The sequence below is a fragment of the Suillus bovinus genome (genome assembly GCF_016758785.1).
Source record: "Suillus bovinus strain UH-Sbo-P2 chromosome Unknown EDB93scaffold_15, whole genome shotgun sequence".
NCBI classification, from domain to species: Eukaryota; Fungi; Basidiomycota; class Agaricomycetes; order Boletales; family Suillaceae; genus Suillus; species Suillus bovinus.
The window spans coordinates 422,376-436,924 of record NW_024542071.1 but is presented as its reverse complement, the minus strand read 5'-3'; the positions used below and the strand labels follow the sequence as shown (position 1 = coordinate 436,924).

Sequence of the window (14,549 nt, the reverse complement as noted above, 5' to 3'; positions counted from 1 at the left end):
CTAAGGGAGATGGATGACTTGCCGTACCTTTACAGCCATTGGATGAGACCCAAAATCAGTAGGTCGTGCTGCCGATGGACGGCTTTGCGCTCATAGCGAGCACGAATGATGTTGGCAAGTAATCAGCAAGCCCCGTGCTATGAGTGCAATTTACGCAAGTATCCAATTCTTCCATGCAAGCTGTCAGCTCACCCGATAGGCTCCTTCAAATGGCCTGCACCTGACCAGAACTTGAAAGTAATTCGAGCGCAAGTTGAAGAATGTTTTACCCTTGTGGAAGCGAGTGGAATGGAAGCGCACCATCTTGGGGTGCTATTCGCTCGACTCGCGCAATTGTGCCCTGTTCCATGCAAGCTGTCAGATCTGATACTTCTTCAGGAATGGAAGATAGCCAACTCGCCTGTACGCCGGGCTGAAACCCGGCAAAGTGTAGTATAAAGGGGCTCAGGATATCATCAGGGTGTCCCCATCTTCCTCGAAATCTTTTCACTTCAAACTACACTCATCTTCAACTTACTATCATGGGTTTCGCCGTTCCATGGGATGGAGCTTACAATATCCTCAATGTCTTGTATGCCATGCAAAACATAGGACTTAAGGAAGAGGATATCATCGTCGCCGGCCGTCACGCGGATAGCCCTGATCCACGCATCGAGGTAAGTTCTTGAACATCCATCCCATCGCACTACTGTTCAGTTCTCATGGCCCACACAGTGGGAAGTCAAAGCTCTCAGCGTAGACTTGTACAGCAACGTGACTATCAAGTCCACCTCCAGCTCTAAGTACATCGGTGCTGACGTCAGTTTCACTCCTTCCTTGTTTTGAAGTTTAATGCTAACTTTGCAAAAAAAAAGTCTGAGAAAGTGGTCTATAATGACAAAGCCTATGAATGGTCTGTATCGTACCGCGAGGTAGGCAGGTGGATGTGAGTATTGCTATAGACTGCGCGTCTTCAGGGAGTGACTTGTATTTTCCCTTCAGCATCCAGGACCCTGCTTCAGGCTTGTTGTTGTACTTGCCTGACAATATCGATGGAACAGAGGTACGACACTTCAATTTATATTTTGTGCTGTTGGATAATGTCTCTTATGTAATTAGGTTTCACTCACGAGGGATGGAGCAGGCGAAAAGTCATATTGGAGGTTCATTCCTTCCAGGCCCGCCTCCAACTGATTGTGTACGATGCACTGAAATAGGTAGTGTTGGTGTAGTTCCTGTGCGGATGTACGTTCCCAGTGGTGAAATTCAAGCGCTCTTAGGCAATGAAAGGCGACAGGTAATCTCTAGTGGGAGATTCGTTGGAGCCAGCGCTACTATGTATATCCGGCGCTCCACAGCACCACTGACACAAGCGCATCATAACAGCCTCACACGCGTGACGTCAACTATGATGATAGCCAAGCTACCATGATATGATATGGGGTGACGAGTAATTTCAGATCTGGTATGTATGCATAAACGTGCTCGCTCCAACGTTGTCGCGAAGGAAAAATTACACTTGTCCCAGGGAGGATTCGAACTTCCGGCTTCGCAGATTGGAGTAGCCACAATGCGATGATTTAACCACTAATCGACAAGGACATTGGCCAGTGGCCCTCATCGATGTATCATGTTGGGGAGGGGAAATCAAAGGGGCCCTCGAGTCATAGTCGACTCAGACAGAAGTTGACGTTGATAATCTGCATTTAAGCACGATGCCAGTCGAGAATGATGCTCTCAGATTTTGCGAAACCTAGTTACATTAATTAATTGGTTGCTCAATAGGGTACGGTTGAAAAGTCGATATTTTTCAATAGCCGTTTGAAATATACCATAAATATTAGACAGTCGTCGTGTAGGCCTGTTAAAACTTGTGCGTATCCAGGGGCGTATCATATAGGGAAAACTTCGAGTTCTGAGCCTCCAACCGGCGGGGCCTTCCTGTTGGCTGATAATCTTGGACTATCTGCTATCACCATACGACATAGAGGCTTCTCAACTTCTGATCCATATGATATCCCCGCACGACGATCCCCCGGACCATCTTCCGCCACCAACCTAGTAGCTACGTCATTCCCTGTTCGTCCCGGTACCTGCCGTGCGTGCTTGTATACCTATGGAGATTGTTACAAAATCTGCCAGCTGCCTTGAATGCTTTCGTGGCAACGTTTTAACCTGACCTCAATTGCGGAGCAAGGTGATTCACGATCGAAGCTGGACATATGGGAATAGCTTATCATGTCATAAATTAGGGAGACGTTAGACTTGATTATCTCCATTTCAGGCCACTACGCCAGCGATATTCGCTGACATAATAAACCCTTGTGCGCATAATCCTTCAACCTTTTGCTAAGTAATTAACTTTGGACATGTACGAACGTGCACACCTGCTATATCAAGCAGCGTCTATCTAACCTGTGCTTGCCACCAAACCCGGCCCAATCTGTCATAGCGTCGACCAATCTGAAATTTCCCGCCATCCCTGCAATCTATGCCGGCGCGATTGCTATCAAACCAGGGCCTTTTGTATTTCGATTCATCACTACAAAGAATCCCACACCTTCTGCATTGTCTTCGCCATCGAGGACTAGACCAAACTGAGCGGAGCATACGACAGATGATCATTGTAAAATACCATCGTGAGTGGAAATGTTTTTACAAGAATCTATTACACGCAGTGATGGTAACAGAGGAATATGTTCCGGATTCTGAGATATCCAAAATTATTGTGGCGGATAACATATTATTTATTTGGACAGTAACATAATTGTTCAACGATGCGGCAGCGGACATTACGAACAAGCAAAGAGAAGCGATAACATAAACGACCGTCGACGTCATGGATTTCAATATTCTATGAATACTACATCTCACTGTATTTTGGGATCCGAGTCTCTTAAAGTTAGAAACACCATCATGATGTATAAAACAGGCTCAGAAACAACGATAGAACGATTTAGTTAATGCGATGTATACGCACTTCCTTCCACGGATGTCTCTCTCACCGGAGCATCAGGGCAATAACTGAGATATTTGCGCGAATGGTCGAAGATATCGCATTGGTACCGACCGATCCGGTAATTGTCGTTACATAATACTAACAATAAAAGGACATGGCAAGACATATTCAACAAGCTGTGGAGCCTCACAAATATTACTTTGCTCTCTCCCAATCTCCTTCAAAACATCCCCTGTAATGAGGAAAACATCGTATGCAGCGACTTTTGTCGCTGTAGTCGTCATTCTTGTCATCGTACGTCGTTCAACTCCCATTTCATGAGCCACACTCATCCAGGGGGGTCTCAGAATATATTATCTTCACGTCTCCCGGATTGGTTCGCCCAGAGAACCTTTTAACCACCAAATACCCTGACATATTGTATTTGAAGGCTTATTGCAAGATATGACACCGCGAACACGCATGTAACAGTTCGCTATGGGCTAATGGAACGATGCGAGTCTTCTGCCATCAGCATCCCTGGCCCCTCCAAAGGCGGACGTCTGGAATACTCCGATTACGAATGTCGTCAATTTCCTTCCCGCGTACAAGACAAATGTGATAACGAAAACCGCTTGTTCTGTGCTCTGTGGACCTCTGCTCAATATTTCACCGAGCTTGGTGTCGGTTTTGCAGCGATGGGTTTAGTCGCTTTGGTCATCGGCATAAGCACCCACTCCAGAAGGAGAAGGGTCTGGAGAGCCGTCGCAGGTCTAGTCATATTGCACGGTAAGTCGTTATGAAGCACGTGGTATCATGGGGCATCATCATCATCATCATCGTCACTCCGCAGCTGTGTTCCAACTTGTGACGTTCATTCTCGTCACCGAGCTGTACCGCAAGGACCGATTCCCGTCCTTCGAACACGCTAAGCCTGGTTAGTTTTTTGCGTTGCTTTCTCGTCTTGTTGGCCCTAATATGGTTTGCAAAGGTGTTGGTTATGTCTTAAACGCGGTTTCTTGGGTTTTAGGCTTTGCTGTCGGAGCTGGCGTCATCATAACTGGTGTGGCTGCGGACCGCGGCCATAAGTGGGCTGCTGGTAACAGATCATATTCACCCATTTTAGGTCATCGCTTCAGACCATACAAACCCGTTCCAACTTATGGTACAAATGTATAGTGCCTTTCTTCCCCTCACGACCAATCGGACTGCGTTTCGGTTTTACTTGTACATGTTTTGGATACCTTTTGCAGCACTTACTGTATGTACGTACGCATTTTGTAAATATGTTTATTACAAGTCGCTCCCTCCACTTATATAACCAAAAGGCGATTGTCTAGATGTATGTACAAAATACCAAACATCAGTAGGGCGGATATAACATCTCATTCGCACAGCCCCTCTTCAACCATCTTCGGGATAATCCACCTGGTCATACAGCCTCAACGTCTCATTCCAGTCTCTCTTCCGCCTCCTTCTGACAGAGAAGTACTTGGCTCCGCTGTCCCAGGTGCTTCTCACACGACCCTTCTGCTTACCCCCGCGTTCGATGAAAAACTTCTCGGGATCATCCGTTAATCCCAAAGTCCCCACAGCAAGATTCATCAATCGCGAATGCAGATCCCGCCTCGTCACTCGTATCTCGCTCAGCGTCTTCTTCCCAACACATAGGAGCCTCGCCAATGCCATAAAAGCGCGAAAAGCCGATATCGCGTCTTCCGTCCATCTCAGGGTCATCCACATCATTGCAGGGACAAGAAATGTTGTGAACGCGGCGGAAGGAAGCGTCAATAGAATACAAGCAGCCCAGACGGATAGGCCCGAAAAAAGCCCATAGACAAGTTTATATTGCGCAATTTCATCAAAGGTGTCCCAGACTGGTCCAGTTCTCTTGAAATTCCGGACGGCGATGAATGTGGTAATGAATACGGGGGTCCAGAGCACCAGGCCTGGAAGAGAGATGGTGAACAGACATATGAACCATGTCAGTCGAATAGCCATTCGCATGGTGATCGTTCCCAAGGAGAGGGGTCGCGCAATGCGATCGTCTTTGATACCCCAGAGAGCAAGCCGGTCTTGATAAGTCTTTTGACGGTAATTTAGAAACTGGTACATTCGTTAAAAGCTGCATTACCTTGAGGTCACGACGCAGTTGGTTGAGCTCAATGTCCTCCTTGGTGAAGTCGAGAGACTGATCTTCAGTAATACGTTTGCTCTTTTGAGTATCGTCAGAAGCTTTGAATGCCTCGACAAATGTTCTGGTGATTCGCACATAATCTCCTAGGCTCATACGAGTCCCAAGAGGTGCATATAGGCGTGTCGCCATCTTCGCGGATCTCACAAATTCCCAAGATGGCGAGTCAATCGTTCGGGAACTAATTTGTTGCTGCATCCGTGCAGTCACAGCCCGAATTTCTTCGTATTGCACGGGAGCGAGGAGCTCTGGATTGTCCTAAACCACAGAAAATTAAATGAAGTGCTTTATATGGTTATACGTATGCACGCACCTTGGGAGTGAACGTCATTGGGGGGTTGAATGTCACCAGGACATCTGATCTGAAATGTTGTCGATGCCTACAATTTCACGCGGTAAGCGACTAGGCGGAAGAACCACAGTAGTTGATTACATGTAAGTGATTGAGCACGTCAGAATGGATATGGAAAAGTTTGGATCGTCACGATTACGACTCAAGACATCCGAAAGAATACGAGCCACTAGAAGATAACTCGGTGAAGTAAACATTAACAGTCACTAATCAGTTAACAAACCTCCTGTCTTGAGAGGGGCAATGGTAGGGTGATAGCGACTTGCCCCCTCCGGAAATAAACAAACTGCATCTCCAACTTCGAGTGCCTGTTAGATTTAATTGGATCGTCAGATCTCCTATGTATACTATAGGCATATCTTACATCCATTAGCTTGTCCATAGCTTGACTGTTATCAACCTCGGTGTTATTGTAGTCTTTGCGCCGCTTGATAGGCACAGTGCCTGCTGATTCGACCAACCAGCTGGTAAATGTCCGATGGCCGAATTGAGTGGATTTTGCCGTGAGCCGCAGCATATTACGCGTCTACATAGCAATTGTGGGCCAAGTGGTGACGTCAGGTTGAAGGTCGAAGTTGCTTACTTTGGACGGCATAGAGGTTACTAGAAGACTGACGTATACAAACTATGAGTTAACGCGCTTGGTCAGAGTAGATGTATTCTTACAGTGCATCCGTAAGGGAATTAGGGTGGTTGGCGCAGACAATGCTGAGTCGCGAAACCATTTTCAAGTTAGCTGATGGAGGATGACCTAACTGGGGACGGACCATGGTTGCCCGGTCTTCGGTATAAGATCAGCATTCTCGACGACAATGGTCCCATAGAATATCTTCAGCACAAATTTGAAGAGTAACCTAATAACACCGCAGTCAAATTCCGTCAACCTTGGTATGTTGTTGACCTCACCGAATTAAGACATAAGACCAAGGCGTGGTGGAACCTTCAGGCATATTTATGCGAGTCTTGTCGTGAAGGTCGTGTACATGAAATGTTGTACCTATGGGGAGGATTCGGGAAAGAAAAGGTCTACATGTCACTACTACTAATAGCCGTTAAGTTGACTTACTCAAAGTAGTCTTGGGTATTACATAATCAAAATTTTGATCTGCATATCAGTAGGACGGTCATTTACAGTTGTAAGTGATCGTCATGGAGGAGGCATTAGCCAAGATACGGCCTCACACGACCTCAAATCTTGCCCACCAGAAAGCACCAGCAAACCTGCTTCAGGCTCTAGAATCGACGTTTCAGGAAAAGCATACGGACAGGACGCCTACGGCTTATTTTGCTGCATTGATCACAACTCTCGATGGAAGCATTCAAAAGAAGGAGACTTCACTTGGAGATGGAGACGTACTACCCGCAGAACTGTATCTCCTTGCTCTAGTGGCTCCCTTCGTCCCTCCGCCAGTTATCCAGACCAATCTCAATACACTTCTATCGTTGACCGCACCACTTTTTCCTGCCTTGATGGCACATGCCCCTCCACTGAGGTCACAATTGACTCTGTACAATGCTGTATTCAAAGCCCTTGACAAATCGCAACTAGACGTTTCTGCGGTCCGCCAATCATTTGCATCAATACTGCAATTATGTCTGGATCCTCGACCAAAAGTGCGCAAGAAAGCAGCTGACATCGTAAAAGATGTTCTTTCCTTCCCACCGAGTCCTTTAATTCGGCATCCTTATGCTCAGCGGGTGGCTGAGTGGGCTCATATTGCGCTTCAGCAAGCAAGCTCTGGTGCCCTACCGAAATCAAAATCATCAGGAAAAGGGTCCGATACCTCAGCTGCAGAAACAGCTATCCATCTCCTTGCGTTCTTGCGCCCAGTACTTCCAAATCTTCCCATCGATGTATGTCAAATAGTTTTTAAATTACTGTCTGCTAACATAGATATTCGCAAGGCCATTCCACCCATCACCACCACACTCTTGACCCTTCCACGATTAGGAAACCCATACCTCTCTCAGGCTGCATACTCGATTCTTTCCGATCTTTTTACGGCATCTACTACGACCGGCACTGCCAGTGCAATCGAACAAATCCCAGCCGTTCTAAATGCCGTCCTGGAGTCTCCGCCAACAAAAGCCGATAATTCTATCTCTCCATCTTGGATTCGTGTTCTAGGAGATGCAATGTTTGCATATCATGTTGCGGATGCATCGGCCTGTGCTGCTGAATTAAACAAAGTGTGGAAAACGGTGTGGTCGTACTTTGAGACGAAGAACCCACAAACTCGTAAAGCTGTTGCGGAATCTCTGGCTTTACTTACACGGTGTATCACGTCTTCTATCGTGAAAAACTCCATTTCCGACGGCGAAGCTGGAAAATCGCCCCTGCGAAGCATCATCTCGCAAATGACGAAAGCCCTCGACTCCCTGTCCTTTGCATCCGCCATGCAGGAGCTGCTTTCGGTTATTTCAGCTCTGGTCTCAAATTTGGGCGTTCGTGTGGACCCTGCGAAGTCTACTACTGCTACAGAGGCTTTGCTCATGCCTCTGGTGTCGAAAATTGCCGATCTGCGGATCCAAAAAGGCTTTGAGCACAAGGAAGCCGCTGATGATGTGCTTTCGACGGCTATGCGAGTAGTGGGTCCCGCCGTGCTTCTTGAAGCTATTCCTTTGAATTTAGAGCCCTCAGATCGGTGAGTCATTTTGAAACGGGAAAAGAGATTAGGGCTGAATATGTATATATTTCAGTGAAGCAGGCAAAGAACCACGCGCGTTCCTTTTACCTATGCTTAACCAACCCCACCCGTCTCTCCTTGGCCATTTTGTCTCATACTTTGTGCCCATGAGCGAGCGGATGTTCAATTTGCAGCAAAAGGCTGATAGTGAAGGAAGGCAATCAGAGGCGAAAGTGTGGAGTGTGCTTGTCGCTCAGATATGGACTGGATTTGCGGGTTATTGCCATGCGCCTCCTGATATCAAGACAGTACGTGCGGTGCTCGTATGCAGGCTTTGATGTTGATGGATATCATTTTAGGCTCTTACACCGGCATTCTCGCAACTCCTTTCTCAGTTACTTTACACCCAACCTGATCTTCGGCCACCTGTACTAAAGGGCCTGAAGGTTTTGATAGAGTCCAACAAGACCATCGCATCCCAGGTCGACACAGACATGGAAGAGTCCTCGAGAACTGATAACGCAATTACCCCCGAACAAGCTTCTGAGAACCTTACTTTCCTCAAGACCCAAGTAGAGAGTTGGTTCGCTGTTTTCTTCAACGTCTTCGGTAGCGTAGATAGGGATAATCGTGGCATGGTGGGCGACGTCATCGGTGTTTGGGCTGGACTCGCAGAGAAGCAAGACATTGCAAAGGCCTATCGCAAGGTCGTTGACCTTTTCCGTCAAAGCCTCCAACAATTAGACAACGGGAACACCACCGCAATGATGCAAGACCTTTTAATTCTCCTCCTTCCCTTCCTGGATGCACAAGATGTCGCCGCTCTGTTCTCGACGTGCCTTGCGCAGGAGGTGCTCTGTCACAAGGACAACGGCGTACAAAAGCGTGGTTACAAGATTCTAGCGAAGCTTCTGGAGCACGGTAAAGTAGAAGAGGACCCGCTCCAGACTTTCCAACGTCTGGAAGAGCTTTCTGTTGGGCTTTCACCTGCTGCAAAGAAAGATCGGTTCACCTTGCTCTCTCTGCTGATACTTCGGATACCTAGCGAGTCTTTGCACGTCATTCCTTCGCTTATCCCAGAGGCTGTCTTGGGTACGAAGGAGCCATCAGAGAAAGCCCGGTTGGCTGCTTTCGAGCTCATTGTTGCTATGGGTCAAAAGATGAGCCACGGTGGTATAGTAAAGAGGAGCATGGTAGATGGAATGGATGAGGATGGTGCCGAAGGTGAGTTGTGATCGCACTGAAAGTCCAGCTACCGACGTACTCTTTGCAGCACAAGCAAGCATCAACGAGTACATGACCATGGTTGCAGGAGGCTTAGCAGGAGCTTCACCGCACATGATCAGTGCGACCGTAACCGCCATCTCCCGTCTCGTTTTTGAATTCAGAGGTATGTAAGTAGACGTCATCACCGCAACTTATCTAATGATTTGAGTAGATTCCATCGATACCCAGATGCAGACAGAGATCTTCACGACTCTTCTTGTTTTCCTATCCTCTACCAACCGTGAGATCATCAAGTCTACGCTCGGGTACATAAAGCTTGCGATTCATACTTTACCTGTTGAATTGCTACGACCGCATATAAAACAACTTGTCCCTGCACTCCTCGGCTGGTCTCATGATCACAAGAACCATTTCAAAACAAAGGTCCGCCATATCTTCGAGCGGATGATTAGGAGGTTTGGGTGGAACGACGTGTATCAAGCGGCAGGTGAGGATCAAGCCGCAAAGGTGTTGGTGAATATCAAGAAAAGGAAGGAAAGAGCTAAAAGGAAGAAAGCTCAAGAGGACGATGACGAAGAGGAGGAGGTTGGTTGTTTTCCCCTGAGCGTCTATAATTTACCATCGCTGATGACTTTATCCAGGCAACCAAAGGAAAGGTTCCTACAGGTGATGCCTTTGAGGACGTTCTGTATGGCAGTGAAAGCGAGTTGGGCGACAGCGACGAAGATGAGCAGGCATCTCGACCCATGGCGGGACCAAAACGGAAGGGAATTGAGCAGGGAGTGCGTCTGCGGGTGGACGATGACGAACCGATGGACCTCTTGCAGGGTGTTGCATCGCGATTGACCAGTGGGTGTTTATCATGTGCTTGCATCCGTATCATTTACCTCTTTTACAGATGCCCAAGCCAACCGACGCCGCAAGCCAGGTCAAGACGCAGGCCACTTCAAAACTGACACTGACACTGGGAAGATTGTTATCAACGAGGACGAGGAGTCTGACATTGAAATCAGCTCTCGGAAGGCTGCCAAAGACGTTGCAGGCAGTGCATATAAGGAGAGTATGACCTCAATGGATGGCTTTACCCGTGGACCGAATGGACGCATCAAGTTCAACAAAGATACTAAAAAAAGACGTCGCGAGAATAAGGACGAAGATGAAGATGTTGAGATGGCTGATGGTTCTGCCACTACTACGAAGAAACACAAGCGACCCACCGAGCCAAAACTAGGCCACGAGTTTAAGGCAAAGGTCGGTTGTCTGCTGTGGTCGTACTCGCAGGGTCTGATGATTTATTACAGAAAGCCGGTGGTGACGTCAAGAAAGGCGGTGTGGATCCGTATGCTTATGTGTCGCTGTCTCAAGCCGCCAAGAAAAAAGGCCGAAACCGTACTGGCATTGCTGGAAAACATCAATAAAGTTCAGCGCAGGCTAGCAAAAAGCGCGTGTAGATTTGTTTTTGGATCATTACTCGATTGTTTTTGTCAACATCCGCACTAGGCTGTAGAATACACTCGTCAACCGTACAATGTTTGATCATGAGGGGTACCGAAAAGACCATGACCCCAACTGCTAGGTTGCTTCCAGTTAGGGACCTCTACTTGCAACACCTTGGATACTACAGCTGCCATGAGCTGGGCGTCTGCTCTGTTATCCCCCTCCATGACATATTGCAACAGGCATGCAATCGGGATTTGCCATGTGTCAGAAAGTGAGGAGAATATTCGACGAGCTAACCCTCCGCCTGGTATGAAAGGTATGTCTGTCATTTCTGCATCGGTATGCAGGAATTGGGAGACGGGTGAAGCGTAGAAGGGTATTGGCAGGGTCGTGAGAGCGGCCAGTGGACCAGACGTCAGATCAGGTGTTCCAGGTGGGACGATCTGACAAGTGGGTGTACTGGAAGGATCGGAAGAACATCAATTCACAACTCAGATTTTGAATTATTGCAACTCAACAGCATCTGAGGATCAGTCCTGTTGGACATATCTACTCCGCCGATGACGAGGACAGCTGAGACTCCTGAGGTACGAATGAATTCCAACAGGGAGTCAACAAAATCCTGCTTCGAGGACTGGTGGGATGCATGATCAGCACGGTAAAAAATCACGTCTGAGTGACGGCTTTACTACCTTTAATACAGGTGAACGTTGTTGTATGACTGCGATATTAAGATCATCGCGACCAAACACTAGCCTATCTGTTAGCCCAGACTCTGGCAGCCCATGAACTAAGACATACGCTCGAGTGGTGTTGTGACGCCCGGAAGATTGTCTTCGCGAGCTCCAACGACGGGAACTAAGCTCCTAGGGTCGAATATGCCTACGCGATGCAAGGAAAGCGAAGCGATGAGGAGGTCAGCCGCGAGCTGTGCGACGTTCGCGACAGAAACCACTGGCTGCCTTGGAGGGTTTGTCTTCAGTGAGCTGTCTTGAATCGAATATTGGCATACGCACAACGACGAGGACTTTGCCCTTTGTACTGAAATGAGTAGTCGGGTGATAAAATGTCATGGCTTGCAGGTTGCACAGTACAAAAGCTGAGAGTATGCTGCTACACGCGTCGATTTGGTCTTATGTGCGATGATGGCCGTAGTGGTTGGTGACTGACGAACCAGGTACTGATTACGATTGTTACCCCCCTGTCATAGTCCTCTTCTCACTCCTCCTTCCATTGCGTTCGACCTTAATGGTGTGTTGATTAGAGGTGTGTGTTTTCGTTCGACCTTATTTTCATTTGGTTGTTTTTTGTCTGAGTTTCGTTTCGTTTCGTCTGTAGCCCACCGCTGTTTAGTCGGTTTATTTGTCCTTCTGGCTGGGTGCGCAATGAACCCTTCCCTCTTCTTCCTCGAACCCCAACTAACACATCTCACCAGCAACGAACAAATACATACAAGGTCCAATGCTCACACCACTCGAAGTCCTGCGCGCCTCAGTCGAGGCGCATAATGACACCTTCGAGGCTTTACTAAATTTGATACCCGCCAAGCACTACCTGCCCAAAGACGATCATGATGCAGACGGCAATGTGCGTTACTTAAATTTTCAATCGTTTAATGATGAAATCTGAATGGTGTTGTGCGTGTCGGACAGGTTTCGTCCAAGTATCAAAAACATAGCAAAAACAAGAAGGCGTCCAAACAAGCTGCGAAGGAAGCATCAAAAAAGGCTCGCAGGGATAAGGTCAGCCATTATCATCGCTTCTTGATGTTCCCTTTCGATTTTGAGTTCTTCTTTTCCTAGCTGGACCCTGCCAACCGAAAGTCAGTCATCGACCTTCAGAATGAAGCTGCTCTTAAGGGGAAGGGGAAAGCTACGGTACCTGGGTCCGATTCTGATGCCAACGATGAAGCTATGCAAGTGGATGACGTGGATCTCATCGATACCGCTGTGACCGCCCCACTCGACACCATAGTACCCATGGCTCAACCAGAGAGCATCGCTGCCCTCCGAGAGAAATTACATTTGCGCATGGCAGCTCTCCGACGTGGTGGACAAGGTGGTGGAGAACCAGGAGATAAAGACGAGCTTTTGGAGCAAAGGAGAAAGCAACGCGCCGCGCTTCGTGAAAAAAGACGAAAAGAGACAAAAGAAAGGCGCAAGGCAGAGGTTGAAGGCAAAAAAGTGAGCAAGAAGGAAGTGACGAAGGGTGTTCCTGTCAAGGTATGTTGCATCTTGCCAGGCTCGAGCTCGAGTTCATCTCTTTGTGCTTGACAAACAGAATCAGCTACTTGTTCCGCACTTTCCAGTCGCTTCAAAAGAAATTGCGGCATCTGGTCGTTCCGATGGTCCATTGACCAATGTATCATTTTCTGTGGTGGCTGGGAGTTCGAGCAAAAAGGCTGCATCGCTCAAGACGTCTTCCAATCCTCATCAGGCCTTGTCCCAGCTCGCTTCGCGGAGGGAAAAATTGGACTCAATGCCGGAGGACAAACGCAAGACTGTAGAAGATAAGAGTCGTTGGGCAAAAGCGGAGGCGCGTGTTGAAGGCGTCAAGGTCAAGGACGATGAAGCGCGCCTCAAGAAAGCAATCAAACGGAAAGAAAAGGAGAAAGCGAAGAGCAAGAAGTCCTGGTAAGCCGTCAATAATATACTTGATTTTTTCATTGACACTCATCTTATCGCAGGGAGGAGAGGAAAGACCAAGTCGTAGCGTCCATGGCTGCAAAGCAGAAGAAACGCTCAGATAACATCGCGATGCGAAACGAGCGACGGAATGATAAAAGAAAGTCCTCGTCGTCAAAGGGGGCAACTAAAGCTCGACCTGGTTTTGAGGGCAAGGCTTTCCATAAGGGTAAAGGGAAAGCTACGGGCAAGCACAAATAGGTACTGTAGCGCTGATGTATGCTTAGGGTTGATCTCGTTTCAAGTGGATCATTTAACTAGCTGTGCCGCCCTGCAAATTTAGTTCGATCAACACGCATGTGACGGGACTACGACGGAGTGGTTTATACGAAACGACTCGTTGACGTTCTCTGGGAAGTTGGAACGCCGTTGACCAATGGTCAAGCAATCAACAGCTTCCAGGCTCCTGCTTACTGTGCTACCATATTTCTGGCACGTCGCTGGAGATGGGGCCAAACCTACGCTACTAGCTAATGATAGCGTGCCGCAATTCATCGGTCACTAGTCACTCTCAGCACTCCTGTGCAACTTGCCCGTTTATCGCCACGTAGTAGATCATGGCAGGTGTGTCCAATTGGACAGTTGCTAGTCATCGTTCTGTGCGTCCAGGATGAATTTGGTTCTGCCTCTGATTCGTTATCTCCCTTTTCCGCATCATATTCGAACTTTGCGCCATGTTTAAGTCAGTATATCTGAATGTTTTGAAAGGTTTCGAGATAGCTTAAATCGCAAAACTCTCGTAGAAAAACTCCTGATTGTCGCCTTCGACGTTTGGCAGACTGGCAACTTGTATGTTACAATCGTACAGGTAGCGGAGTAGTTCCCAAATAATGCACTTGATCAAAGAAACGCACGTATTCAATAGGTCACCAGATTGAGAACTGAAAAAGAAATTATAAAAAACTCTCTGGCGGGGAGTCGAACCCCGCTCTCCCGCGGTCGTGTTTTGTTCATGACAGGCGGGTGTACTATCCGATATACTACCAGAGACATGTTGGGGCTCCGTCCTTATACTAATTGATCAGGAATCTTTCTGAAATACTACCCGTCACTAACACTTCATCACTTCGTCAACACCTAACCGCACCTCCGCGAGCTCGAGCACATC

At 47.7% G+C, this 14,549-nt stretch overlaps 6 protein-coding genes and 2 non-coding genes across 8 annotated transcripts; 4 read left to right on the top strand and 4 right to left on the bottom strand.

Moving 5' to 3' along the window:
- The first annotated feature begins 468 nt into the window (after window positions 1-468).
- Window positions 469-1,280, top strand: EDB93DRAFT_1336253 (uncharacterized protein). The gene is made up of 5 exons (XM_041455326.1): window positions 469-656; window positions 715-798; window positions 855-925; window positions 982-1,042; window positions 1,099-1,280. Exons 1-5 carry the CDS (start codon window positions 522-524, stop codon window positions 1,171-1,173), a joined length of 426 nt encoding a protein of 141 aa, XP_041309605.1. The 5' UTR covers window positions 469-521; the 3' UTR covers window positions 1,174-1,280.
- Window positions 1,281-1,499: 219 nt separating this feature from the next.
- On the bottom strand, window positions 1,500-1,581 carry EDB93DRAFT_t49. The gene has a single exon. It is a non-coding gene; the product is annotated as a tRNA-His (tRNA).
- Window positions 1,582-2,949: 1,368 nt separating this feature from the next.
- EDB93DRAFT_1320276 (uncharacterized protein) lies at window positions 2,950-4,096 on the top strand (the record flags this gene model as incomplete). The annotated part of the gene is made up of 6 exons (XM_041454905.1): window positions 2,950-3,232; window positions 3,286-3,314; window positions 3,369-3,706; window positions 3,771-3,854; window positions 3,909-4,016; window positions 4,044-4,096. Exons 1-6 carry the CDS (start codon window positions 3,176-3,178, stop codon window positions 4,094-4,096), a joined length of 669 nt encoding a protein of 222 aa, XP_041309604.1. The 5' UTR covers window positions 2,950-3,175.
- A 112-nt stretch (window positions 4,097-4,208) lies between these two features.
- On the bottom strand, window positions 4,209-6,540 carry EDB93DRAFT_212965 (uncharacterized protein). Its single transcript, XM_041455726.1, has 10 exons — window positions 6,370-6,540; window positions 6,231-6,317; window positions 6,130-6,171; window positions 6,047-6,074; window positions 5,828-5,989; window positions 5,687-5,771; window positions 5,545-5,632; window positions 5,425-5,491; window positions 5,052-5,369; window positions 4,209-5,002 (listed from the first exon to the last, which is right to left on the bottom strand). The coding sequence occupies exons 1-10, from the start codon at window positions 6,411-6,413 to the stop codon at window positions 4,322-4,324; spliced, it is 1,602 nt and encodes a 533-aa protein (XP_041309603.1). The 5' UTR covers window positions 6,414-6,540; the 3' UTR covers window positions 4,209-4,321.
- Window positions 6,541-6,569: 29 nt separating this feature from the next.
- EDB93DRAFT_212856 (armadillo-type protein) lies at window positions 6,570-10,841 on the top strand. Its single transcript, XM_041455725.1, has 9 exons — window positions 6,570-7,317; window positions 7,369-8,108; window positions 8,164-8,398; window positions 8,450-9,314; window positions 9,364-9,480; window positions 9,529-9,902; window positions 9,959-10,166; window positions 10,216-10,568; window positions 10,619-10,841. Exons 1-9 carry the CDS (start codon window positions 6,613-6,615, stop codon window positions 10,733-10,735), a joined length of 3,714 nt encoding a protein of 1,237 aa, XP_041309602.1. The 5' UTR covers window positions 6,570-6,612; the 3' UTR covers window positions 10,736-10,841.
- EDB93DRAFT_1082135 (proteasome assembly chaperone 2) lies at window positions 10,835-11,830 on the bottom strand (the record flags this gene model as incomplete). The annotated part of the gene is made up of 5 exons (XM_041445671.1): window positions 10,835-11,216; window positions 11,276-11,391; window positions 11,450-11,508; window positions 11,559-11,715; window positions 11,774-11,830. The coding sequence occupies 5 exons, from the start codon at window positions 11,828-11,830 to the stop codon at window positions 10,835-10,837; spliced, it is 771 nt and encodes a 256-aa protein (XP_041309601.1).
- Window positions 11,831-12,218: 388 nt separating this feature from the next.
- Window positions 12,219-13,642, top strand: EDB93DRAFT_1248649 (surfeit locus protein 6-domain-containing protein; the record flags this gene model as incomplete). The annotated part of the gene is made up of 5 exons (XM_041452744.1): window positions 12,219-12,344; window positions 12,410-12,499; window positions 12,560-12,979; window positions 13,038-13,390; window positions 13,444-13,642. 5 exons carry the CDS (start codon window positions 12,219-12,221, stop codon window positions 13,640-13,642), a joined length of 1,188 nt encoding a protein of 395 aa, XP_041309600.1.
- Window positions 13,643-14,344: 702 nt separating this feature from the next.
- EDB93DRAFT_t48 lies at window positions 14,345-14,431 on the bottom strand. The gene has a single exon. It is a non-coding gene; the product is annotated as a tRNA-Asp (tRNA).
- Window positions 14,432-14,549: the final 118 nt, after the last annotated feature.